Source organism: Bubalus bubalis, chromosome 21 (genome assembly GCF_019923935.1).
Source record: "Bubalus bubalis isolate 160015118507 breed Murrah chromosome 21, NDDB_SH_1, whole genome shotgun sequence".
Classification (NCBI taxonomy): Eukaryota; Metazoa; Chordata; class Mammalia; order Artiodactyla; family Bovidae; genus Bubalus; species Bubalus bubalis.
The window spans coordinates 37,566,424-37,592,551 of NC_059177.1; the positions used below are offsets into that span (position 1 = coordinate 37,566,424).

Genomic DNA, 26,128 nt, shown 5'->3' on the forward strand with positions numbered 1-26,128 from the left:
TGCCTTCCACATACTTGAAAGGTACCTTCATCACACACATACTTCAAAACCTTTCTTTAGAAGTTCACCACACACTATCTAGAGAAAATGCTTGCTTTAGGTCACCTTCTGTTCAACAACTACTGATATTTAAACAGTACCAACTCTATGCCCGTGAGCCTCTGAGCACTCTGTTTTTTTTCCCTTCTTTTTTTGATAGTGATACGAGGGTAAAGGGAGCATAAGTGGGTGAAACTAGACCACATACCTGTCTTGGTCAAGGCACCTGGTCTGGTTAGAGGGTTTAGGCTGCTGAATGTGGCAAACAAGGCTCTGCCTCATGCAAACCTGTATCCAGAAGGGGGAAATACTAGTAGCTAATATTGTCCTTATCAGCAGCACTATTATCACTATCCTCCTGTGATTGTTACACCTCCCACCACTTCTTCCTCCTCAGTTACTGCCAGGTATCTGGCACTCTGCTAAGCACTTACCTCTTTTAACCTTCACAACAGCTTATTCAAGTATTAGCACATTTTACAGATGAAGAGACTGAGGTCTAACTGGATAAAGGCAACACACTAAGTGCTGAGGCTCATGCTTGTAACCACCAGCCTACATCCCCTCCATACACGGCTTACTTACGAAATTGATATTTATTTAGTCCTGTATGGAATTTTTTTTCTTTCCTATTGGAAGAGTCTGGAAAATATTCTGGCTTATTACTAATATAGAAAACATTTTTAACAACATATGAGAAAGCCTATTTCACTTCTCATTCAATACAACAGGGGAATGGTCATCTTGGGGAGTGAGGCCTTAATCAGCCACAAGTACGAGATGTTTTGAATCTGCATGTTTATTCTTTAATAATAATGTTATCATTTTTTCCTAATTATAAAAGCAGCACATGGTAGCCAGAAAAAAAAAAAATGACAAAATATAAAGGAAAGAGATCATCACAATTATTACTCCCTAGAGATAATCAGCTCCTATTAGTATTTGGTGTTTCCAGATCCTTTTAGGTTTCTTTACACAGGGCTTTTGTCCACCTTAAAAATTACACATTAAACATATTTTCATGCTATTCTTTGTTTTCTTAAACAGCATTCCCACGTCAATAAATATCAACCCGCACATCCTGTTTAAAGACTGCTCAGTATTTTACTGTATGGGTAGGCTCTAATTGACTTAATCAAGCCTTTATTAAAAGGCATTCAGATTACTTTCTATGTTTTGCTATTACAAAAGCATCTATGCACCTTTGTTTTAAGATAAATTCCTACACTTCAGCTTCCCATTCCATGACTCTGGATTTACACTGCCTCAAGTGTCATCCAGAAAATACGTACCAAATTAACCTTTTTTTTTTTAAAGAAGGAAACCCTTAAATGTTAAGAATAATAATGTAAAAATTCTAATATTCAGATTGAATGGCCAAGAAACTTTAAAACTGCAATTTATCTCTAAATGTCTAAAATGTCAATTCATGCCTCTGATCAAATTGCATTAGGTTTACATCTGGAGGGGAAAAACACTAAAATAACCAATATGTGTGTTTTATTTTCAGTATAGTGTTGTTTTGAAAAGTTAAACTCTGAAAATAATGTATTTGCTGTAAAAGAAGCAATTAGCAGAGAATCCTAAAAAAGGCAGGAAGAGAAGCAAAAATAATAATAATAATAATAATTACAGCAGCCACCAATTCACCAATTCTGCATCCTATACAAAGGCCCAGGGAAAAGGGTCGAGAGAGAGAAAAGGCAAAAACTAGAAGCAACTCTCGGAGCTTCAGGGCCAGCCAGATGAAATTACACACAGACATATACATCTAAACGCTCAGAACACACCAATCCTGGAGCTAGTCTCCAGAGGTTAGAACACAAGAGGAATCTTTGTGTGCTTGATTTAACCAGACATCAGAGGAGGGTGGGGCAGGCTGCCTACAGGTAAGGGTGTCACCTAAGCAGCCTGAGGGCCTCCTATCAATTACTTCCCCTCCAGGGCACAGTCTGCTCTTTTCCGGAGAAAGCCGACTCATTGGAAAAGACCCTGATACTGGGGAAAGACTGAGGGCAGGAAAAGGGGGTGACAGAGGATGAAATGGTTGGATAGTGTCACAGACTCAAAAGACATGAGGTTGAGCCAACTCCAGGAGATGGCGAGGGAGAGGGAAACCTGGCATGCTGCAGTTCATGGGGTGGCAAAGAGTCAAACACAACTTAGCGACTAAACAACAATCAGGGCACAGACAGGGTGACAGGAACTTGAGGCTGAAGACAGCTCCAGAAGCACTGATTCCCGTCAAAACCATCACACAAGACAGAGCTCAACCATCAATTTCTACTGGGCAACGTGAGAACATTTTTAGCAATAAATAATTTACTGATGAATACAAGGTGTGTGCTAAGGAGGGAAGGCCACACATGGTAACTAATACGAACCAACCTACCGGAGTCTCTTGCTAATGAGGCCAATGGGGGCAGGAGATAAAGCCTCCATGTCAAAAGTACTAAATTCTTGAGAAAGTAAATGGCAGGGGGGAGGGCTGCTTGGTGACGCCACAAAACTACAGGACTTACAGGTCTAACATTCTTCTAGGCAAGGGGTCAGGAGACTGGGGCCCTTGTACAGGTCAGATCCAGCCTCTGCCTGAACATGCATGCCACGAGCCACTGCCAGAACACAACATATTTAAGCGGTTGAAAAAATTTAAAAATATTTCATGGCATGTAAAAATTATACGAAATTCAAACATCAGAGTCCACAAAGTTTTACCAGAACACAGTCATGCCCACTCATTTTTTTCTATGGCTGCTTTCTCCATGAACTGATGGAGGTGGTAGGTGTGACAGGCACCCGGGTGGCCAGCAACATCTTCTGTCTCATCCTTTACAGAAAGTTTGTTGATCTCTGTTCTAGGCCATAAAGCCCAGTCGCTTTTGAATGGTTCACAGCTCTAAACATTGGTGCATGCCTATTAGTTTGGTTGTGACATACCCAGGATTTAGACATAACCTGCCAGCCTAACAGACAATGCAACCCCACTGTTAAGAACAGCAGACAGGTCTAATAGGTCCTACGGATGCAGAGGTAACTGCCCACGGTAACCAGAAAGATGTGAAAGGCTTTCTGGTTGAAAGCCAGAAAGTAGGATGGTCCCAGGTTTATGTGGGAATGAGTATGATTAAAGATTTTCTCTTTGAACGAACGTATTTGCTATCTCTTACAGATGAGAAGAAAACCATCCTCAAAATGGCTACCACCTTTGAGCACTTACTAGGAGCCTAGGACTGAGCAAAGCCTTTTGCTTTTATTATCGCACTGAATGGTCATCTTCTCTAGACTCAGAGAGGCTGGTTGGCTCAGAAAATGGGAATCAAATCCAGGTTCCATATATGGGGAGGGAGGGGGGAGGAGGGTTCAGGATGGGGAACACATGTATACCTGTGGAGGATTCATTTAGATATTTGGCAAAACTAATACAATATTGTAAAGTTTAAAAATAAAATAAAATTAAAAAAAAAATCCAGGTTCCACTCTAAAGCCTGTGTTTCCAACCACTCTCCAACTTGAAAGCACAGGACAAAAATGCTCACCAGGACTAAATGAGAGGAAAAGGGAAAGACCACAGGAACAGTGGAAGCAAGTTCCTTTTTATATCATTGAGCATTTTATTCACCCGCCCCCATAATACTCTCTTCCATCAATGTTTAAAGAAAAAATACAATTCATTTCTTCCAAAATCTTTGCTTGAGAGCAGTAAGAGAGTGGGGGTGAATGAACCACTCTCCCCAGGAGCTGGTTGTCAAGCTCAAGCCTCTGCTTATCCACCATTCATCTATTTGGTCTAAATGTTTAAACATAATTTAAAAACAGCCACAACGCACCCAGGACTAGCACTGTCAAGCCCTTTCTGCGGTGCATGGTTTATCAATTGACAGACAACACTTTGCTGTGGGAACAAAATGGCAGCGCTTTTGTACCTCTAAGACCACATGACTAGGTTAAAGACAACTTAAAAGGCAAGTATTAAGCAGAAAGATCTACGTTTTTATATTTTCTCTTTTGTTCTAACTCCCATTTTATTTAATAAAAAAACATATCTATAATTAGGGGGCTCAAGATCTCTCTTATAAAACAACTCTAGCCCCCTCCTCAGAAAAATACACACACACAAAAAAGTTTAGGTCACAACTCTAGAGGGTTCAGGAATATCTTGAACCCCATTCATGACCCCTTGAGAGTCACAGATCCCAGGATAATCCTTGCTCTGAAAGCAAAACACAGAAATCCCTATTTTACAGGATCAGGGTAGAGACCACATAGCTAGCTCTCTCATCATCTTTTAGAGTTTCAGAGGCTAATATTAAATAAATACTCAAAGAAACTTTCTTAACTAGACTCTCATACTCTCAAAAAAACCAACCTAATAACTCGAGTAAAGCCCCAAACCTAAAGCCATATATGTTCAAAGTCCACGTCAGTTTTGTTAAGAGTTTAAAATCTACAACTTCTTTCTGTTCATAGAGATTTTGGAAAGGAAGAAATGTATGGACTAGAGCTTGAGTGTCTTTGACTTTAGCACTCATGAATATGTTAATTTACAATAAATTGTATAAAAGAAGACCACTTGTAAGATTTATTAAAAGATGTTCTCTCACTATATATGAGATGAAGAAAAGTTGGTTAAAATAATTCTTAAGTGTTCAACACAAAAGATCTGTGTCAATGCAATTGCCAGTTAAGTTAAAAAAATCTGCCTGGTCAGCCTCATGAAGTTCAAAAAGGCTTAAGTACCACCACCTGAGACAAGAATGTTCAGGAATGTTTAGTTTCAGGTATACCTCAAACTAAAGTCCTTCCATCTTTCTTGGTCTGATTGATTCAGAAAATTTCTAACACTGCCCAACAAAATACAAAACAAACTTAATAAGTGTTTGGTCAGGACTCCATCTATGACTGAAGGATACACTGACTCCTGAAAACTTAAGTTACAGGGGGCAGAGATACTTTCCCATAAACAACAGTTAAGATTACTTCAAGTCACTAGATACTGTTTCCAAATCAGTGTTATCATTATAAGGCCAAATAATAAGTAACTCAAAAAGAACATCATTTCACCGCTTGACAGTTACTTTTTAAACAATGATTACTGCCAAAATGCCACCCTAGACAGACAAGTAACTGATGCCTGAAATTTACAATCTGTAGCACTTAAGATTTAAAGTGATTCCTCTTATGGTTAGTGTCTTCTCTCCCGCTAAACCAAGAAAATGAACCAACTCATGCACAGTCAGAATTTATGCCAGTATTAAAGCCTGGAGATATTTTGCACTGTGGGGGAGAGCAAGTTATACATCAAAATATTCACTCAAGGTAACTTGCTTCCTTTTTTTTTTTTTTTTTTTGGCCTTTGTGTTAAAAGTCACAGGTGTTAACTCTTTAGAGCACTGTTGAAAAGCATTATTGAAGTTTTTTACTTCATATATACGAATAAAATTTTATACACACTGATTTTCAGCTAGAGGTGATACACCCTTCACTGTCACATATTTGCATGTACAGCTCTTCCTCTCAGAAACACAGAAAACCAGGAGAAAGAACTCAATTTGACTAAGGAAACCGAAACAACAAAATCCGTCTTCCATAAGAGCTTCATCCCGAAGAAGCAAGGTACTTGGGGCGGGGGTGTGGGTGGGCAGAAATATTGGAAAATAATAATATCAAACCTGGATTGAAAACTCAGACCCGCTTCTTGGGGCTCACTGAATCCACCCCAGTGGAGATCAAATCAGCCGGACTGCTGCCCGTTTCCTCTCTCCCATCACCATCGAAATGTTGCCATTTGCGAGAAACTCATAGAAGTTGAATCAAAGTGACTTTTGGGAAGAGATGCCAGTATCTCCGGCAGTGTGCTCCGGAAATTACACGCTAGTCAACGTTTCTTATTGAGCACCTCCCTCTCCCTTCACTTTCGACTTCCCCTTAAGATGGGGACAGTTTTTGAAAATCTGAGCGAGAGACATAAATAAGAGCATCCCGTCCCGGTCGCCGACGGGGATTCCGGCGCCCGGGGAGGAAGGCGGGCACCCCGCACCCTGGCGCTAAGCGAACTCTGCCCGCAGGTCGCTAAGTTTCTCCGTCCCCGTTTTCCAGCACCCGCCCGAGCCCAGAGGGGAAGGGGGCGACCGCCCGGGCCGGATCCGCGCCACCTGGAACCCGGGGCCTTTTTCGCTCGAGGACCGCGGCCCACGCGAGTGCCCGCGTGCCAGACCCGCCCAAGCACGCGTGGGTGCTAAAGTTCGCGGGGACCCCCCGCGAGGCGCCCCTTCTGTGCCCCGGGTCCCTCGACTCTCGGGCTCAACCCAGGCCGGGCGCCCCCTCTCCCCGCGCCTCCCCAGAGGAGAGCGAGCCCACCCCCAGCGGCGACAGAGGGAATGGGGCGGCGGGGGCCGCGGTCGCCGTCCCCTAGGAAGCGCTGGGGGTTCGGACCCCGCGTGGCTCCAGCCGCCCCGGCGGCGCCCGGGCGAGCTCACCTGGCGTCTGGCGGCCTCCGGGGCGGCCTCTGGGCGTGGGCCGGGCGGGGGCGGCAGGGGGCGGGGGGCAGGCTGCGGGGGCCGGGGTTGCACCGGGGCCGCCGCCGCCCGCCTGGCCTGGCCCCACACGCGCTGGCCGTGGCCGCCCCCGGGGAGTGCGGGGAGCGCGGGTCCCGCGGCGGCGGCGGCGCAGCGCGGCTCAGGCGGCGGAGCGGGCGGCCGCGGGCGCCGCCGCCTCCTCCTCCATGGCTGTTTACCCGGCTGCATTGTGGGAGTTTGACCTCCGCCGCCGCCAACCGTCGCCTCTGCTTGCGCCGCCGCCGCCGCCGCGCACGCCATGGGAGCCGTGACTGACGGTGAGGCCCGCTCGCCGCCGCCCCGGCCCGCTCCCCGAAACCGCGCGGCCTCCCCGGCCCCCGCCGCCACCTCCCTCGAGACCCCCGGGCTTCCCCGCCGCTTCCGGGAGCCCCTCGGCTTCCCCGACCGGGTCCCTCGGAGACCCGGGCTTTCCCGGCCGCTTCCCCCGAGCTCTTCAGCCTCTCCCCGGAGCCCTCCCTGTCCCCCCATGGCGCCCCTCGGGCTCCCCGGCCGGCTCTCCCGAGATCGCGCGGGGCGTGGGGCGGGTGCGCTGGGAGGATCGTCTGGGGGCCGCGAGCACACGTGGGGGCCTGAGCAGGCTGGCAGCCAGCGATGCGCGGGAGGGTGGTACCCGGAAGGGGTCCAGGCTGTCGGAGGATGTGGTGAGGGAGCACTGGGTGGGGGCGCTGGGGTCCGAGGGGCGGCGAAGGGGAAGAAGGGCTGGAGGCCTTGCCGATGGGGGTCCGGAGGACCTAAGGAGGGGCTAGAAGAGGGCGAACTCCGAAGAGGTGGCCGGGGGGTGGGGTGGAGATCGCGCCAGGTTGGCAAGTTGGGAGAGGTCTCCGGACAGTATTGCAGGGGTGTCGGTGTACAGAGGGTGAATCCTGGAAAGTGTCTGGGAAGGTCCCCTAGACAGTGGATCGCACGGAGGCCTGGGAGCTAGCCCTGGATTGGGGGTAGGGAGAAGGAAGTGGGGATAATATCAAAAAAGAGTGGATGTGGACGGAGTGTTTGGAAGACTGCCAGGGACTGTGCCTAGGAGATTAAGAAGAGCCAGTATAGGGATGGGGCCACCTCGGGTGGAAGACTCATTTGTGTGTGCATGTCTTGGGGAGGGTGGTTTGTCCCCTGAAATGGACTCGGGAGGGAGAGGTAGGGGCTGAGTTTCTGGCAAGTTGTGAGATCAGTTTAGGAAGGTGGACCCATGTAAGGAGGGGCCCAGGAGGTAGTCTACAGATTGAGAGCAGAATTAGAATGACACCTTGGGGAAGGTGGACAGGCATAAGCATGATGGGCAACTGGAGGGAGAACCTAAGAAGCTATCCAGTTACAGAGTAAAGAAGTCCGTTGACATTTGGGAAGGGGAGTTCTAGGGGCACTGAGTCTGTTTGAAGAATGGCCAGTAGATGCCTATAGAGAGGCCATTTCTGAAAAGTTGGAGGTAGGCAAGGTCTTCACATGAAAGGACCAGGCCATGGGCAGAAGACTAACAGGCCCAGATTTGTGATCATGACAGGAAGTAGTTAGATGGAGGCTCTTCAAGGTCCAGTTAAAGCTTAGCTTCGCTCCAGTTAATTTTTTTCAGTAGGTGTGTATCCCATCTGGGCTAAATCTTGGGATTATAACCCCGAGCTAACAGGCAAGACCTCTTCCTTCTCTGAGGTCACAGTCTGGTGGGAAAGACACATGAGATAATAGGTTTTCATGGTGGAAAATGTTACTACAGAGGAAGTAGAAGGTTGGGAATTGTAGAAACACATAACAGAAATTGTTTATCCATTCTCAGAGATCGGAAAACCTCCCTGAAACAGTTACTGTTAATCTCACTTTTGAAGGATAAGTAGATGTATTAATTGTTGCATTAGTATTCCAGGTGGAGAACCACTTGTGCAAAGGTCACAAAGTTTTGGAAAACTCAAAGATAACAAGTATTGGCTAGAAGTTAGAAAGTTATGAGCCAGACATTTTTGATGGTTATGGGACACCATTAAAAGATTTTAGAATTGGTGTGATATTATCAGATGCCATTAAAAACAACAATCACACTCTACTCTGAATAATAATGAAGGGAAGGGAAAGTGAGGCGTTAATTGGCCTCTCTCCTTTCTAACATCTATAGCATATTGATAGTATGCCAAGCATGTTCTGATTACCATCCCCACTTTTCAGATGACACTGGAACACAAGGAGGTTAACTCAACCCTGGGTTGCACAGGTAGCAAGTTATAGAACCTGAGCTCAAAGCCAAAGGACCAGCTGCCATGATACCTAGAGAGAAAGGATGGGGACTGAGACCAAGAGGAATGGCAGAGAAGCAGACAGGTGGAAAAGAAACTGATGAGGTCGAATGTCAGGAGATTGAGTGGATATGAGAGGAAGGGCCAAGGATTAGTCCAGGTTTCTGATTGGAGTGATTATGTGCTTATTAGTGCTAGGGCTCTATTCATCAAGGTAGAGAATGGCAAAGGAGAGAGAGGTTTTTGTCAGAGGGAGGTGAAGGGGAAGATGAGTTCTAATGCACTGATGCAGTCAAGTGCCCACTATATCCAAAGAGACCATCAGAATCCCCACTCTGCCATTCATAAGCAGTCTGACCTTGTGCAGGTTAATTAACCTCTTTGAGCCTCAGTTTCATTCCTTGTAAATGTGGATAATAAAATCTACTTCACAGGCTGGTTTTGAGAATTAGATGCAGCAGAATTTGTGAAGTGCTTTGCACTGAGGCCGATACACAGTAATGTCCAGTAAATGCTGTTAAATGTCAGAGTTGGTTTACTTGCCTCTCCTCCACTTTCCTTTGATGAGGACCGTGCCTTCTCCCATTCTTTATCTGCGTAGATTTCCCCTTCCTGCCTTTTCGACTGGCCATTTATTCTTCAGGACCCATATCAAATAGTCTCCTCTGCTCTTTTCAAAAACCAGTTGATCAGGTGAAAACCTGTTAACCACATTATCTTATTATATTTCTGCTATATCCCTCAATATACTTAATTTACTTACATGGTGTGTTCCAGAAAATATTTAAAGCAGCTAATTATAATGAGACAACATTAAAATAAATGGATGATAGGGTCTTCCCTGATAGTTAGGTGGTTAAGATTCCACACTTCCAATGCAGGGGGCACAAGTTCGATCCCTGGTTGGGGAACTAAGATCCCACATGCCTCACAAGGTGGCCCTTGGAAGTGATCGGAGAGTTTCAAGTGGTCATCTTTTGGATCATTCCAGGTTTCTGTGTAGAGAATGAGTTGTAGGAAGGCAAGAATGGAAGCAGGGAGGCCAAGGAGAGGTGGTCCAAGTGAGAAACCAGGTGGGCTCTGATTAGGATGATGGCAGTGGGGACGACTGAGAGTGGTGGCCTCCACATCCTCAGCCTCCTGAAGGGTTCTTAGAGAAGTTCCAGTACCTGTTTCTGGAGACTTGAGGAGGGCGGATGTCCTCTTGCCAATCTGAGTGCCTGGTCAGGTGCTGTGCCTTCATGTAATCCTTACATCCGGGTTTGCCTATCCAAGTGGACTGGGAGCTCTTGGAAGAGAAAGTCTTTATATCCTGTGCAAGGACACAATGGTTAATTGGAGAAATAATCTGCCCTCCTCTAAAGGAAGGAGAGAGATACTATATTGTTATCTATAGATACTGAACTTAGGTGGCATCACCAACTCAACATGAATTGGAGCGAGCTCTGAGAGACTGAAGACCAGGGAAGCCTGGCGTGCTGCTGCCACTGGGTTGCAAAGGGCTGGACACGACTTAGTGACCTTAGTGACTGAACAGCAACAACTGAACTATAAGTGTTATCCCTAGAAGCATCATCTGTGCATGGACAAGTGGAGGTCCGGGGAAGTTAATGGCTTATTGTCACAAAGCCATTGTCTCTCCTTCCTTGTTGCCACCCCAGCATTTTGGCTGACTGGAAAAACAGTTTAGATGTTGTCACTGTTAATGTAAACTATGTTCACAGTTTGTATGTTAATTTAAAGGGTGTTAAACAGTGTTAGAACCCTAATAGAAGGCATTTCAGAAGCACTTTTTGCAGTACAGAGAACATTAGGTATATGTCTTGATCTGCCAGAGCAACAGATGGATGATGAGAAGGGCAGTAGGGAGCGGGATGTGGCTGTACACTCCATTTAATAGAGCTTGTTGGTTTTGACAAGTGTTGCTTTTTTTTTTTTTTTTTAATTAGAAAGTATAATGCATGGATAATACGCCTGTTAAAACTTGAAATAATGGTTTTTAACATGCCCGTGGACAACGTGACAGAATAACGGAATGCCACTGTGACTTTCTAATAATGTAATTGTGTATATTTTCCTCTAACTACAGAGATGACACTTTTCATCTGTAAAAGGAAGATAATAATACATACTTTATTGGGTTTTTCCATGGATGAAGTGTGATTAATATATGTAAAGCACTTCAAAGTTGAGTGGCCATTTAATTGATTGTCCAAACCAGGACACTTTTCAAAGTGAAAGGAAGCAGGAGGTATGGTCATCAAATAGGAGTGTACAAACACTGTCTGCTCCTGTTCCGATTTCAGTTGTTGATCCAATGTTAATTAAACATTTGTAGCCAAAGGGTTTGTTTGACTTTTTTTTTTTTTTTTTTTTCCCACAAGTACCAATGGATTTGCCCACTTTGTTCTCTCATCTGTGGTCCCAGCACAGGGGTTACTGAAGCAGTTCAAATATTAAATAATATTTCTTTAGCCAAGATAAAAGGCATCTCAAAGTGGGATTGGAGTTTCAACCTTGACTTGATTAGGGTCATATTCTAAACATTTAAATACATTTAGAGAAAAACCAGAAATGGTGAGGGACAGGGAAGCCTGGCACGTTGCAGTCCATGCAGTCGCAAAGAGGTGGACATAACTTGGGGACAAAATAGCGACAAGAGAGAAAAACAAAGGACCTCAGCATTGATTTTTCTGCTTTTCTTTTTTCATTTTTAATGTAATTTTGGTTTTTGTCATTTACTTTGGTATCGGCAATTTATTTAGACTGGGCCTAAGTGTCTCCAGAGAGATCCCTGTTTACATGGATGTATCAAAGCACCGTACTCTTTCCACTTGACTTTTTCGTGTCTTAACATTGGTGGCATAGTTGTTTTAATGATTTTAAGCTTCTTGAAAGGAGGGGCTCGGTATTATTTCACCAGGAGGAATCCAATGCAGTGGGATATACGTAATTCAGCTTAATAATCCATAAGCCGTGGTGATCTAGTGATGAACGTAACAGGAATCTGCACACACGTTGTTTTGATATGGCCTTAGTCCCTCCTCTTGTTAATAGATCAGATCAAACCAGTTTTCTTTTTTGTTGTTAACACATCACAGATTTACTAAAGAACACTGATGAAAATTTTCAATACAGAAAAAATGAAGAAAAACACCTCAAAATGACCAGTAAGTTCTCTATCAAATAACGACTCTTAATACTATGAGGAAGAAAAGTGGTACATGTCAGGAAATTCAGGAAGAAATGCCCCAAGGGACAGTGAAAACCTTCCCCTCTTCACCTTCCACAGCTCAGCCCAGCCCCCAGTGGCAGTTACTGTAAGGTGTTTCTTGTGTACCCTTCCAGAATGATTATTAAATGCCATCAAAGGTAAAAAGTATCTTCTCTGGTGTCAAACTCCTGAGTGTGAGTCCCAGCTCCACTCCTACTTCTTATGGCATCTAATTTGCACAAGTAACTTCCAGTCCCTTCGGGCTCTTGTGAGACTAAATGAGCATATTGTAAGCATTAGTTAGTTGGTGAACCAGTATACATATGTACAGTTTTACACAAATATTTGCATGCTGTTCTGAACTATACTTCCGTAATTAATGATATATCTTTGAGTTCTTTCTAATGCCTTTTGAGGCTCCTCCTCCCTTATTCTTTTGTGATATTCTACTAGTTTTTTATCAATCCACTTCTAAATGTTTTTTGTTATTTTCCTTTTTTTTTTTTTTTTAACTTTTATAAATAGTATGACAGTGGAGATATTTGCATAGTTGTCTTTATACACAGTGGGAATCACTTCTAGAAGACAGGTCAAAAGTATCTGTATTTTTAATAAAAATTGCTACATTGGTTTCCCAGTAGCCAGCTGTTTTTTCCTCTGTAATCTTATCTCCAGTTATCCCTTCCTGTGGTTTTCAGTTTGTATCCAGAGTGTTTAGGAACACGAAGAAAAAGCCAGCGGTTCATTTGTGTACTTTCAGAATATCTTGCTAAAGAGCCTTTAGAAAGGAAATGCTGATCCTCACTGAGAGATCACAGAATTGCTATTTCTGAAAAGCAGATGAGATTGGGAGCTGTGAGGTCTAGCAGACTGGGAGGCACATTTGACAGTAGCTTCCCTGGTGGCTCAGAGGTTAAAGCGTCTGCCTGCATTGCAGGAGACCTGGGTTCAATCCCTGGGTTGGGAAGATCCCCTGGAGAAGAAAATGGCAACCCACTCCAGTATTCTTGCCTGGAGAATCCCATGGACGGAGGAGCCTGGTGGGCTACAGTCCACCAGGTTGCAAAGAGTCGGACACGACTGAGTGACTTCACTTAACCCTAGAGGGAAGTTACATGACAGGCTCTTACCTGTTGTCAAGCCTTGACCTGTCCCTAAAGTAAGAGCTGTGGAACTTAGCCCTCTATTGTCTTCCAAATTGTCCTTCTCTTTCCTTTTTTGAACATCTGCTCCAAGAGGCTATGAAAACTTGTTCTGTAATCAAGGTTTTAATAGCCACTTTGAGGGAATAACAATTAGTTTGTGAAAGCAGTGTTAGTGTGGGTTTATGAGAGATTGTCCTTTCCACACTAAAATGAGAAAACAACTGCGATGGCTGTCAGTCAGCCAGAGGCTTGGAAATGGAGAGCGGGTTTAATAACTAAAGGAGTCATTGCTTCCAGCCTGCTTATGAAGAGCTAGGTATTAAAATCTAACCCTGTAAAATGGCTTTCTTGAGACCTATTTAGCATGTTAAGCAGTTTTGTGTTCTAGTTAGAGGATGGGATATAAGACAGGAAAGGGTCTAAAAAAATCCATCCCAGTTTTTCAAATAAATATTTGCTTATCATCATGCTTGTGTCATAACTGATTTGAAAGTGATTTTGAATGGCAGACGTTTTATAGGGTATACTTATGGTGCCCATATAACTGAATCCAATAAGAAATCTTCACACAAGCCTAAAATCGAGTGGAAGGCCACCGTTCTCGGAGCAGACATTAGGTGTCTGGGGTTAAAAGCTTTTCCGAGGTGGTTTTGATCCTTGTACTCAGTAGGGAAAGTGATCATGACAACTAAGGAATGACATTGATAACACCACTGAAATAATTTCCAAACCAACTTCACTGTTTTTACAGGTACACCAAGGGCCTCCTGCTTTAATATTACTGTTCAGATTGCTTACAGAGAGCTTCAGGCATGATGATAATTTATGAAGTCAATGCATATAGTAAACAGAACATGTTTAGTTTAGTTAGCTCTAGACTGGACACATGTTTCGTGTGTCCAGTCTAGAGCTAACTGATGAGGTACAATTAAACAATGCTCATGTCATACATGCCGGAACCATCAGCAGCTGGCCATCCTTAAATTTAAAAAGAGCAGAGAAATTTCAGACTGGCAGCTGACCCTTTTAATTTGTTGCTGTTGGAGCTATGCTCTGTACTTTATATATATATATAATTTCAGTCCTCCTCATCCCCACAGACTTTCCTAGGCAGCAACTACTTATGCTGTTTAAGCTAGAAATACAGTGACCTTACAGCATGAAGCTTGAGACAAGCGAATTTGTGACAAGTCATAACTGTGCAGAACTTTCTATGCATCTTATATATCAGTATATAGGTGTAGCTATAGATATAGCTCCAGCATTTATTTACTGTTTCATATTACTTTGGGAATTAAATTTAACATGAAGATAAGAATAACTGCTCTTTTTATTTTTTGTTTTCCTATAGTGAACAGGCACTTGTATACTTTTATTTCCATAAGGTTTCACAGCAGTCCTATGAAGTGCATTGTTTTATTCCCATTTTTACAGATGAAGTTAAAAGTTGGTCACACACACAAAGTAAACACTGTGGACTAACCAGAACACTGGCCCCAGTTTTGGACTTGGGGTCTGGCTGTGAAGAAATGCTCTGTAGATGAAAGGGGGATCAGGCTCCAGCAGGAGAGAGACCTTGAAGGCCTGGACAGCACATCCCCTGTGCTACAGAACTGATCAGCCTGCACTGCTCGTGCCAGCCAGTTGGTGCTGGCTCCTGCCTTTTCCTAACCAAGTCTCCGTTGAGCCCTCGTCTGGCTTCCAGGACCTGTGACTCTGATCTCTGCTTTAATTCACACCCTTTTAGCTCCTTCAGTGGGCATATGCTTTGGGAGCCTCCTAACTAGCCTCCCTGCCTGTGGGTGCTTCACAGCTGCACCCCATTTTGTACACTTGATCCTCCTAGAAAGTCCCTTCACAAATCTCTAGCAACTCCAACTTGTTGCCTGCCCACAGGATCTGAGTCTACCAGTGTGTCACTCACTACTGTGGACTTCCACAATCTGACCCAGAGGTCAGCGCATACCGCCTGTATGCGCTTGGGTCTTGACATCAGTCTCCAGGCCCCCAGACTTCTTAGTGTCCGAGAAGAGTGCTCACATCCCAGACCCAGCCTTGCAATCCCCACCTCTGCCTTAGCTCACAGCTTTCTCCCTGCCTGTTGCAGGTGAGGTGGAGAGAGATACGATTTTAGGTTGCTTGCTTTCTTTTCCTTCCTTCCACTTTAGTTGAAGTATAATTGCTACACTAAGAACTACATGTGTTGTGTATAATTTGATGCAGTCGTGTGCTGTGCTTAGCCACTCAGTCGTGTCCGACTCTTTGCAACACTATGGACTGTAGCCCGCTAGGCTCCTCTGTCCATGGGGATTCTCCAGGCAAGAATACTGGCGTGGGTTGCAATGCCCTCCTCCAGGGGATCTTCCTGACCCAAGAATCGAACCTGGGTCTCCTGCATTGCAGGCGATTCTTTACCAGCTGAGCCACCAGATACAAACACCTATGATACCATCACGCAGTCATAGCTTTCTTTCTTTTGCAAACATCAACTAACAAATTTAGAGTACTATATGGTTCAAAAATGAATATAAGACATATTTTCAAAAATATAAGACCTGGTTCAAAAATCAAGTAATGTAAGACATCTTCCAGCCTGTCCTCCAGCTACCCAACTTACACTGCTTGATTCTTTGGTAACTCCTTATAGCAGTTTCCTATACATCATTCCAGTATATCTATGTGAACATTAGCACATATGAATATACTTATTTCTCTACTTTTATATGAAAAGAAACATGCCATAAATAGGATTCTTCACCTTGCTCTTTTAACAAGTTGTATTAAGTGGTCTTCCTTTCAGTATACACAGTTTTCCTCATTCTTTGTTTTTTATAACTTTATATTATTTTATCATATTCTTATACCAAAATTTATATATCTTAATCTGCTGCCAATGAGCATGTCATATTGCATATGGGCAAGTATATCTAGGATTTTGGGGGTCAAAGAATAGATACTGTTAAAATGCCTTTTAGCTTTTTCTTTTTTTGACCAATGATGGTCATGTATCAGAAGAGCAGCTTTAGGGACTTCCCTGGCAGTCTAGTGGTTAAGACTCCATGCTTCCAGGGAATGGGTTCAGTCCCTGGTCAGGGAACTAAGATCCCACAAGCCAAGTGGGAGGGCCAAAAAAGGGGGGAAAAAAGCAGCATAAAATCCTCTTTCCCTGTTCCCCCCGAGCTAAAGGAAGCTCTCCTAATCTCCTGCCATGTGTCGGTATCACTTAACAATCTCAGCCTCCTCTGCGTGTGTGTGCATTCATATTGTGTGTTATGTCTCCAGCTAGAGTGAAGGAACGCTTGTCTTTACTTCATGTCCTCAAGAGGTTAGGCTGGCACCTATGGACACTGCTGCTCATTGATCAGATATTCATGTCTTTTGTCTAGGAAGAGAAATCTCTGCTGTGGACCTGAAGATAAGATGGTTCCATGTTTGTCCTTGTTAGTGTTTTATTGAGACAAAGCTATTTGGAAGGCAGATGTTCCCAGGCAGGCACCACAAATCCAATTTTAAAATATTTATTGAGCATCAGAAATGTAAAGACACAGTATGAGAGACTGGAGAGGAAACAGAATGAACAGGACATAGGCTGGGTCCCGATGAACCTTTACCCCAAGTTTATTTGGCCTGTATAATGCTTTAAGCATTTTTCAAAAACTTTTGTAATTGGGATATTACATACATATGTAAACAAGTGCACAGATCTTAAGTATACAGCTGAAAAGATCACAAAATGTTCTGGAAACATTTTCAGTTAGTCACCAAACTTTAAAAATCCCTTGAAAAACCAGATCTGGTAATAAACTCTCGCTTTACATTCTCAATCCTCAATTTCCCTACTCCCTGTTTCCTACATTCATTTACATTTGAAATCCATTGTCCTCCATAAAGGAGGGTTCCTAGTTATCTGGGAGGAAGATGGGGTTTCTTGGGGGCTTGAAAGAGTAGAGGCAGGAAGATCAAAAATAAACTAAATAGCATCAATTGACCACTGGACTGCTCACCCACTGAACGTTTACTTTTAACAAAGTTAAAACATGATTGTGACTTTATAAAAAAATCAATTTCATTTTCTGAATTTTAATCTCTGCCAGGACTGTGTTTTGCCTCAGTCTCCTCAAATAACATTATTGGTGGTTAAAAGAGGAAATCATTAGTTTATATCTTTCAGTGTAAAATTAAAACACTTGATGAATCCGTAGCTTGAGCTGTCTGTCACAGCCATGACTCTGAGAACAAAACCCAGTTCTAAACATGTTTATCTGATGTTGTCACAGAATAGATTTTAAAACTGGGGAAAAAAAAAACTGGAGCCATCTGCCTTCCAAAGTTTATCTCCGCTGCACCTGCACTCAAAAATACTTCCGCCTACACACAGAAACTATTGTTTCAAGATTTGGTGTTGATTCATCATTCAGGTTCTCTAGGAATTATTCGCACTTTAAAAATTATTTTTTAAATGCCTGCATATGGTTAAAAAAAAAAAAGACAATCCTATAAAATCATAAAAATTAAACCTCAATCTCTGTAATACCTCTTATCGGAAATAGCCACTATTACCAGTTTCTTATGAATCCTTCCAAAGATACTTGCTGAATACATAGACACATGTGTGATGGGCGCATACATACACAGATGGCCTCCTTGTTTTCTACACAAATGGCAGCAAACGATGTGCTTCTCTGCACCTGTGTTATTTTCATTTTACTTAACATAGCTAAGGAGATTTTTATGATATTAATATATACATCCACACTATTTTTTTTTTGGCTGAATCTTACTACATCTTTTTAAAAACATAAGATTCAGCAATTATCTATTTATGTATGTCTGTCTGTTTCTTTATTGGCCCCTCTTGTGAGGCATGTGGGATGTTAGTTCCCCAACCAGGAATCAAACCCATGCCCCCTGCAACGGTAGCATGGAATCTTAACCACTGGACTGCCGGGGAAGTCCCTGCATGTTATTACACTTAACAACTGTTTTATATTCAGCCAGTCTCTTCCTGGTGAATATTTAGGTTTGCCATCTTCCTACTACAAGCAGCACTCTTAAGAACAATCCTTTTACATTTATCTTTGTGCATGGGTACACATGCATCTACAGGATGATTTCCTAGAACTGGACTAATGGGGTCAAAAAGCTATATGCATTTGGAAGATTATCTGATTGTCCAGCTGCCTTGCAAAGAGCACACCACTTACATTCTATCAGTGTCTGTAAGTGTGATTTCTCAACACACTTACCATCACTTATTATCAGGTCTTTTGATCTTTACCAATCTGAAAGATGAAAATGATATCTTATTGTGGTTTCAACTTGCACATCTCTTGTTATGATCCAGCATTATCTTGTCCAGGAAGAACACTAGCTCAGGTCTGCCAAGCAAGCCCACTGCGGCCCTACTTGTTACTCAGCATTGTCATCTGCACTGCTTTTCTATTCTTTTTTCTCTTTTTCTTTTCCTTATAGCAAAAGGGAGACAGACATTAAAAAAAAAAAAAAAGTCCTCACGAGGAAAGAAACGTTACAATTACTAAATTACAACCCCCCAAAATTTCTTTTTCTCTGACACATCTCATTCTCTTTTTCTAGTCTCCCACTATGTCTTTCGATCTTCTGTTCTCTCTGTTCCTTTTACTAGTACGTTACAGTACTCAACGACATGAATGCTTCAGGCTTTCTTCTGTCTGAACAGGTTTTGCCCAAAAAGTTTCTCCAAGAATTATTGACTTCTTTGGTAGTACCTGAAAATTATTTTTACTCTACAGCCTGGCAATAAAATGTCAGTTCTGTGAGGGCAAGGCTTTTCCCTGCTATAACCCCAGCCCCTAAAACAGTGCCTGACATGAGACACTTAATAACTTCCCATATATATATGGAAATTATATTAAAACCTACCTAACGTAAAATTGACCATTTTAATTCTTTTAAGTACAGTCTTTTATGTACAGTTCAGTGGCATCAAGTACATTTACATTTCAGTAGTTTTCTTCTAGATAAATGAATGTGTAGTGGTGTTGCTTATTTGTCCCTGAAAGTGAACCCAAGGAACCAGACAGTCATTTTAATTCACATTATTCTGTCCTCCAGACGAAGTCATACGGAAGCGTCTCCTAATCGATGGAGATGGTGCTGGAGATGATCGGAGAATTAATCTGCTGGTGAAAAGTTTCATTAAATGGTGCAACTCAGGATCTCAGGAAGAGGGGTATTTCATGTTGCTGCCGTTTCTATACTAATGTCCTGCTGTGATTTTTTTTTAGACCATATATATAGTGCTGTCAGTTTTTCATATTTTCACTCATTAACAGAGTCCAGAGTAGGTTTTTCTGGCCTTCCCTTCAGAGGCTACTTTTATGTTTATTAAAATGTGCAGAAGGTGCAGTGATAAGAATTGAGGGTTAAATTCAGACTTATTACTTTGGTCCCTTTTAAAAGCAGACAAGTGTTTAGTAAGACAAAATAAATGAAATTTTCTCTATTTTTTAAAAATGTACTAATAAAGTTGCTGCAAGCTTTTATATATTTGATAAATTTCTAACTTAAAGAGTTTTCTCTTCATTTGAATTAGCTTTTCACATAGATAAATAATTATATAGAGTGAAAAAATTGAGAACAGAATTGTGATAATAAAAACCATCTTAAAACATTTTAAAAGGATATTAAGCAAAATTCAACAAATAGTTGTTTGAATTAAACTTATATTGCTAACAACTACAGTCCCATCTTTACATTTGTAACTAATACAGTTTATAAATTCAAGTAAACCACATTTGGAAAAAGAAAACCTAAGGGACAGATACTTCAAATTATTTTAAATATAAAGCATATTCTCTCAGAACCTGGCATAATTAACTTAGCAAAGGTGTGCCTGCATTGTAATGATTCAGCTGGAAACCCACAAAATGTTTATTCTCTTTCTCTCTCTTTTATGTTAGATACAGCCAGTACCAACGTATGCTGAGCACACTGTCCCAGTGTGAATTTTCAATGGGCAAAACTTTGCTGGTATATGATATGAATCTCAGAGAAATGGAAAATTATGAAAAAATTTACAAAGAGATAGGTAAGGAAAGAAAGTAATTGTTTCTGTCTGTAATTTTAATTTTTATGGGCTAAGGGAAACAATATTTACTAACATTTTTCTCTGGTTAGTGGTAAAATAATAACATTAATAGACTATATTCTAATATGATATTATGCTTTGAGTTACAGCTGTGTATTAATGCCAGCATCTGTTTTATTAGCAAGGAAACTAAATTTAAAAACGCATTTTAAAACTGAAAATGGAGATTATTCATGTTGTTATAAGTATCTTAAAAAAAACCTTTTTATATAGAATGTAGCATTGCTGGAGCCCATGAAAAAATTGCTGAGTGCAAAAAGCAAATTCTTCAAGCAAAACGAATACGAAAAAATCGGCAAGGTAAGGGTTTTGTGGGATGTAGTGTGCAAATACTTCATTACTGACTAGTATTTTCATGCAGCTTTTAATGTGGTGAGATGAAACCTTCAGCTAGAATCAACCTAAATTATAAAAAAGAATTAGGAGACAAACTTAATTCTTTAAAACTATATTATTGTTTAAAATAGCAGAGAAGAAAGGCCATGGTAAAAAAAAAAAAAAAAAAGTTGAATTATGTTGATTAAACAAGTATGTTTTTAAGTATTCAATTTTTTTTTTTTACTGCCCTCATACCCCTTTGCCTAAATAATGTTATACAAGTACATTAGATTTAGGACTTTGTGTTTTGTGTGTGTTTAATGGAACTACATTAAAGAAAAAAAAGAAATAATATAAGCCCAGTGACTTTTTTTATTAAGGACTATGCAAGCAAACATTTACAGTCTGCCTGGATTTTATTAGAATAGGAAGATTAAAGTTGTTTTCTTCCAATCTCTTTTGTTCTTAATTAAGGTCTGCCTTATTTTAGTTCATATCAACTAGTTCAAAATAATTTTAATGGCAGAGGCATTGCTCCTCCTATAATGTAAATTGAAAGGAAGATTAAAAATATAATGTAAAGTCACAACTGTGACATATACATGAAAGATATAGAAAATGTTAATAATTATTTTGGAGTTGTGGAGTTTTATCATTTAGGTTTTGTTGTTGTTTATATTGAACATGTATTATTTTGTAATCCAAAAATATTTTATTAAAAATCACACTTATATTGAATTAATACACTGTCAACAAACAATTTTACTTTTTAATGAGTTAATTAAGATGATGTTCAATTCCTTATTTTTAAAAGATGGTTTTTTAATTCAGTCTAAAATGCATGTGGTCAGGTTGCAGTGGCCAATTTAGAGCAGGATATACCAACTTATTTAAGAACTAATATCAATTGTAAAATCATTAAAAATTTTACAGTGTTTTGGTAGATTAATGGGGCTTTTAAGTAAATGCTGCCATATATCATTTCATAGAAAAAGTTAACGAGAGATACATGACTTATCTTGGAGGTCTTAGTGGAGCAGAAACAAAGTTCCTGAATTATAAATCATTTCTAAGTTTATGAGATCTTTACCTTTGAAATGAGTGAGAAGTATAATTTCCCCTTGTCTAAGATTTGAAATTAATTGTAGGATACCTTGTTAATTAATTATAGATCACCTTGTTGGATTTCCCTAGTGGCTCAGATGGTAAAGTGTCTGCCCGCAGTGCGGGAGACCTGGGTTTGATCCTTGAGTTGGGAAGATTCTGTGGAGAAGGAAATGGTAACCCACTCCAGTACTCTTGCCTGGAAAATTCCATGAACTGAAGAGCCTGGTAGGCTACAGTCCATGAGGCCGAAAAGAGTCGGACACGACTGAGTGACTTCACTTTCACTTTGTTGGTCTTCTATTTGCTGGGCGAATAATAAGATTCTCTTATGTTCAGAATCAGTCTAGTTGATGATCAATAATGACTTAAGTTCACTTTCTCTTATGCTAGCCCCTTGTATTCTACCCAGGAATATGTAAATGGAAACACAGAGTAGGAGCTAAAATCCTTGTTTGGAACATACTTTTGAAGTCATGAATTGTTGCAGTTATAATTGAATGAAAGGAAGCTGGCAATACTCCGCATATCCTTCAATGTTTCCACTTCTTTATCTACTAGGAAAATAATTAGGAGAGATTTGTGATGTTAGGCATTTTGTTTTGATATCCAGGTTTGAAATATCTTATTTTGGTAAATATTTTTGTATCTTTCAGAATATGATGCACTGGCAAAAGTGATCCAGCATCATCCAGACAGGCATGAGACATTAAAGTAAGTTTAGAGTTTTACTTTGAAAAGAACTAATCTTTATACATAAATGTTTACATACTAGTCTACACATTCCATTTCTATGGAAATATATCATATGTTTCAAAAAATAGGGGTCAGCCTTAAAAATTACAGATTCTAATACCACTTGATTAGATTTTTCCTTCTGCTAACCTTGCTGCCTATAGTTCTAAAATAAATGCATGTAATATGTATCAATACAAAAACAGATAAGAGAAGGCAATGGCACCCCACTCCAGTACTCTTGCCTGGAAAATCCCATGGATGGAAGAGCCTGGTAGGCTGCAGTCCATGGGGTCGCTAAGAGTCGGACACGGCTGAGCAACTTCACTTTCACTTTTTACTTTCATGCATTGGAGAGGGAAATGGCAACCCACTCCAGTGTTCTTGCCTGGAGAATCCCAGGGACGGGGGAGCCTGGTGGGCTGCCGTCTATGGGGTCGCACAGAGTCGGACACGACTGAAGCAACTTAGCAGCAGCAGCAGCAGCAGAATATGGTCTACTTATCACTAAGTCGCTAAGTCACTTCAGTCGTGTTTGACTCTGTGTGATCCCATAGACGGCAGTCCACCAGGCTCTGCCATCCCTGGGATTCTCCAGGCAAGAACACTGGAGTGGGTTTCCATTTCCCTCTCCAATTCATGAAAGTGAAAAGTGAAAGTGAAGTCTCTCAGTCGTGTCCGACTCCTAGCGACCTCATAGACTGCAGCCTTCCAGGATCCTCTGTCCATGGGATTTTCCAGGCAAGAGTAGTAGAGTGGGGTGCCATTGCTTTCTCCGTGGTCTACTTATATAGAATACTAAATAGGAGTTATAGAGAATTTGGAAATAAACACTTTCCAAACACCAATTTAAAAAATAATCAGTGAAAAGGAAATCAGAAGATATATATAATAAACTTTAAATTATTACTAAGTTTCTGAAATATATACATAATAATAATCATTTATAAAAGTTAGAGCCCTCCAAATATTCTATACTGATCCTGTATATTATTGAGATACAAATATATGCATAAAAAAGGATTGGTATAATATAAGGATTGCCTGAATGGAAAGTAGAGGAGGGAAAAAGGCCTGGTTCAGAGGAAAGTGAAAGTGAAAGTGAATTCGCTCAGTGGTGTCCGACTCTTGTGACCCCATGGACTGTAGCCTACCAGGCTCCTCCACCCATGAGATTCTCCAGGCAAGAGTACCGGAGTGGGTTGCCATTTCCCTCTCCAGGGGATCTTCCCGACCCTGGGATGGAACCCGGGTCTTCCACATTCCAGGCAGACGCTTTAACCTCTGCAATTCAGCACATTTACCCCCCGCCCCGCAAAAAAAAAGTTTGAATTATGACAAAATGTTAAAAGGGTTTGATATCCTATTGTCAAGTTTTCCTATACTTTAAAAATTATCTAAAATTTAATTTTAATGAAAATTAGTACATATTTAGAAGCTAAGGAATCACCCTTAGTTTTAAAAGTCTCATCATAATGGACGTTAGAACTCCTTATCCTTTATAATAAATACTATTATTTAGTAACTAAAAAGTTAGATATTAATTATGAATTCTTTTCTCCCAATTAGCAAAATATAACACTTTCACTTTTTTTTTCAGAGAACTAGAGGCTCTGGGAAAAGAATTAGAACATCTTTCACATATTAAAGAAAGTGTTGAAGATAAGGTATTTGCATGTGATATGTATTAGTCTTTGTGTTCTGTATTGGTTTATAGATCATTTGTGTATTAATTTTTTTTCTTACTAACACAGCTGGAATTGAGACGGAAACAGTTTCATGTTCTTCTTAGTACCATCCATGAACTTCAGCAAACACTGGAAAGTAAGTAGCATGACCGTAAAATGAATGTTCGTGTCGATTTTATTTTTTAAAGATGAATTTATTTTACTGCATCAGGGCTTAGTTGCAGCATGCCAACTCTTAGTTGCATCATGAGGGATCTAGTTCCCTAACCAGGGGTCAAACCCAGTTCCCCTGCATTGGGAGCACAGAGTCTTAGCCACTGGACCACCAGGGAAGTCCCTATGTAGATATTTTAGTGACCAGGGGAACTTCTTTTTAAATTGAAGTCTCTCACATAAATTTTGCATTTTGATTCAACTAATGTGTGCTTAGTCCCTCAGTCATGTCTGACTCTTTGCGATGCCATAGACTGTAGCCCACCAGCCTCCCCTGTCCATGGGACCCTCCAGGCAAGAACATTGAAGTGGGCCGCCATTCCTTCCTCCAGGAATTCAACTAATAACAACAACCAAAGCAGAACTTTTAAAAACCAAACCCCCTTGTGTGGGTCAGTTGTGATCATAGGCTGCCATTTTGCCATTTTTGCTTTAAATATATTCACTTATAAAGGACAAAAATGTTTTCATATATTCATCAGACATATAGTTTAAGCAAATTTGATTACAGTTTTATGTTTCTTTTGCAACTGCAGATGATGAAAAGCTCTCAGAGGTAGAAGAAGCTCAAGAAGCAAGCATGGAGACTGATCCTAAACCATAGACCAGTAATCACTGTCCATTCCCACGAGTGGTGAAGTAGCAATGTGATCTCAGTGTGCTTAGAATTTGTTGTGCTCTTGAGATATGTAAAGTTTTGGCAATGAACTATTTTGCTTTTAAATGTTAATGCAGAGTTCATTCATATTTCTTCACACAAAGGACGATGACTTCATTATATATTTGCTTTTACTGAAATGTCTTTTTTGTATTTAAAAGGTGGGACGCAACATCCAAAATAAATGTTGAATAAAATGTTTTTAAGTCAAATATATTTGTGCTCATTGGCATTCTAGATAGTTTTTAATTGGTAACATTGACTTGCTCACAAAATAAATGGAAGATAGTGAGAAGGTGACATTTCTGGAGTGTACATGAGAAAATGAGTCAGTTTTTGGAAATTGTTACTACTTTTGAAAACGAAGACCCTGAACAGGCTCTCAGGAGAGCTGTGAACTTGTTAAATTGTGTACAGAATGTTTGTGGTGCATGCTTACTGTGAGAGAGGTTCCGTGATAAGAAGAATCACTGGGCTAAGAAGTAATTACAAGATGCAAAGTCAATCAATATGTATTACTTTCTAGATCTCTGTCCTTAACACTTGAGATATATGGTTGGTAAATGTTTTGGTAAAACGTTTTCTCTCTATTGTTTTCTTCTGTAGGAGTCATTTTCAAGAGTCTTGCAAGAAAGGATTTCATGATCTTTTTATAAATTTAAGTCTGAATCACATGTACTTTTCTTAAGGATTGAATTATATGTCTAATACTTGCTAGGTTCCACCCTTATCCATTCATTTTAGTTCAGAAGCATGACACTTTGCATGAATCATATCTTAATAATGTTACATTTTTCTAATTTTAATAAGAACTCTTCTCTTTAAAAACAAAGGTTTAAAGTTAGCTCAATAGTAGTCACAGTGAAAGTGTCAAAATACCTTTAAGTGCTTCCTATAATTTCATCTGGCAAATCATGGAAGAAATTTCTTTGTAGAATTGGTGTGCCCTGGTAAATATTTCTATTTTCCATTATTAGTAAAAATTATGAAGCAAAAAATTGCTTATATTGACTCAGAATTAAAAATCAATTTTTGTAAAAGGACTATTGGGCAAAATATTTTTATATGGACTGTTGGGCAGAATATTTTTA

At 40.8% G+C, this 26,128-nt stretch overlaps 2 protein-coding genes across 11 annotated transcripts in view; one reads left to right on the top strand and one right to left on the bottom strand.

The window, feature by feature from the left end:
• ATXN7 (ataxin 7) overlaps window positions 1–6,599 on the bottom strand; it is a 159,490-nt gene extending 152,891 nt beyond the window's left edge. For 3 of the 4 annotated variants that reach the window (XM_044934015.2, XM_044934012.2, XM_044934006.2), the window contains exon 1: window positions 5,712–5,967. The gene's annotated coding sequence lies outside the window, so the exon portion shown is untranslated. Of the gene's footprint in view, window positions 1–5,711; window positions 5,968–6,518 lie in introns of those variants that run through there. The other variant, XM_044934007.2, reaches the window with a different exon arrangement.
• THOC7 (THO complex 7) lies at window positions 5,342–25,249 on the top strand. 7 transcript variants are annotated; one of them, XM_025272776.3, is made up of 10 exons: window positions 5,342–5,358; window positions 5,548–5,655; window positions 11,935–12,003; window positions 19,286–19,403; window positions 20,134–20,261; window positions 20,535–20,621; window positions 22,400–22,457; window positions 24,079–24,145; window positions 24,233–24,302; window positions 24,916–25,249. In XM_025272776.3, exons 3-10 carry the CDS (start codon window positions 11,997–11,999, stop codon window positions 24,981–24,983), a joined length of 603 nt encoding a protein of 200 aa, XP_025128561.1. In that variant the 5' UTR covers window positions 5,342–5,358; window positions 5,548–5,655; window positions 11,935–11,996; the 3' UTR covers window positions 24,984–25,249. The 7 variants fall into 7 exon arrangements, with proteins under 7 accessions (XP_025128561.1, XP_044789954.1, XP_025128560.1 ...); XM_025272774.3 differs by lacking the exons at window positions 5,342–5,358; window positions 5,548–5,655 and adding an exon at window positions 5,976–6,107; XM_044934018.2 differs by lacking the exons at window positions 5,342–5,358; window positions 5,548–5,655 and adding an exon at window positions 6,146–6,270.
• Window positions 25,250–26,128: the final 879 nt, after the last annotated feature.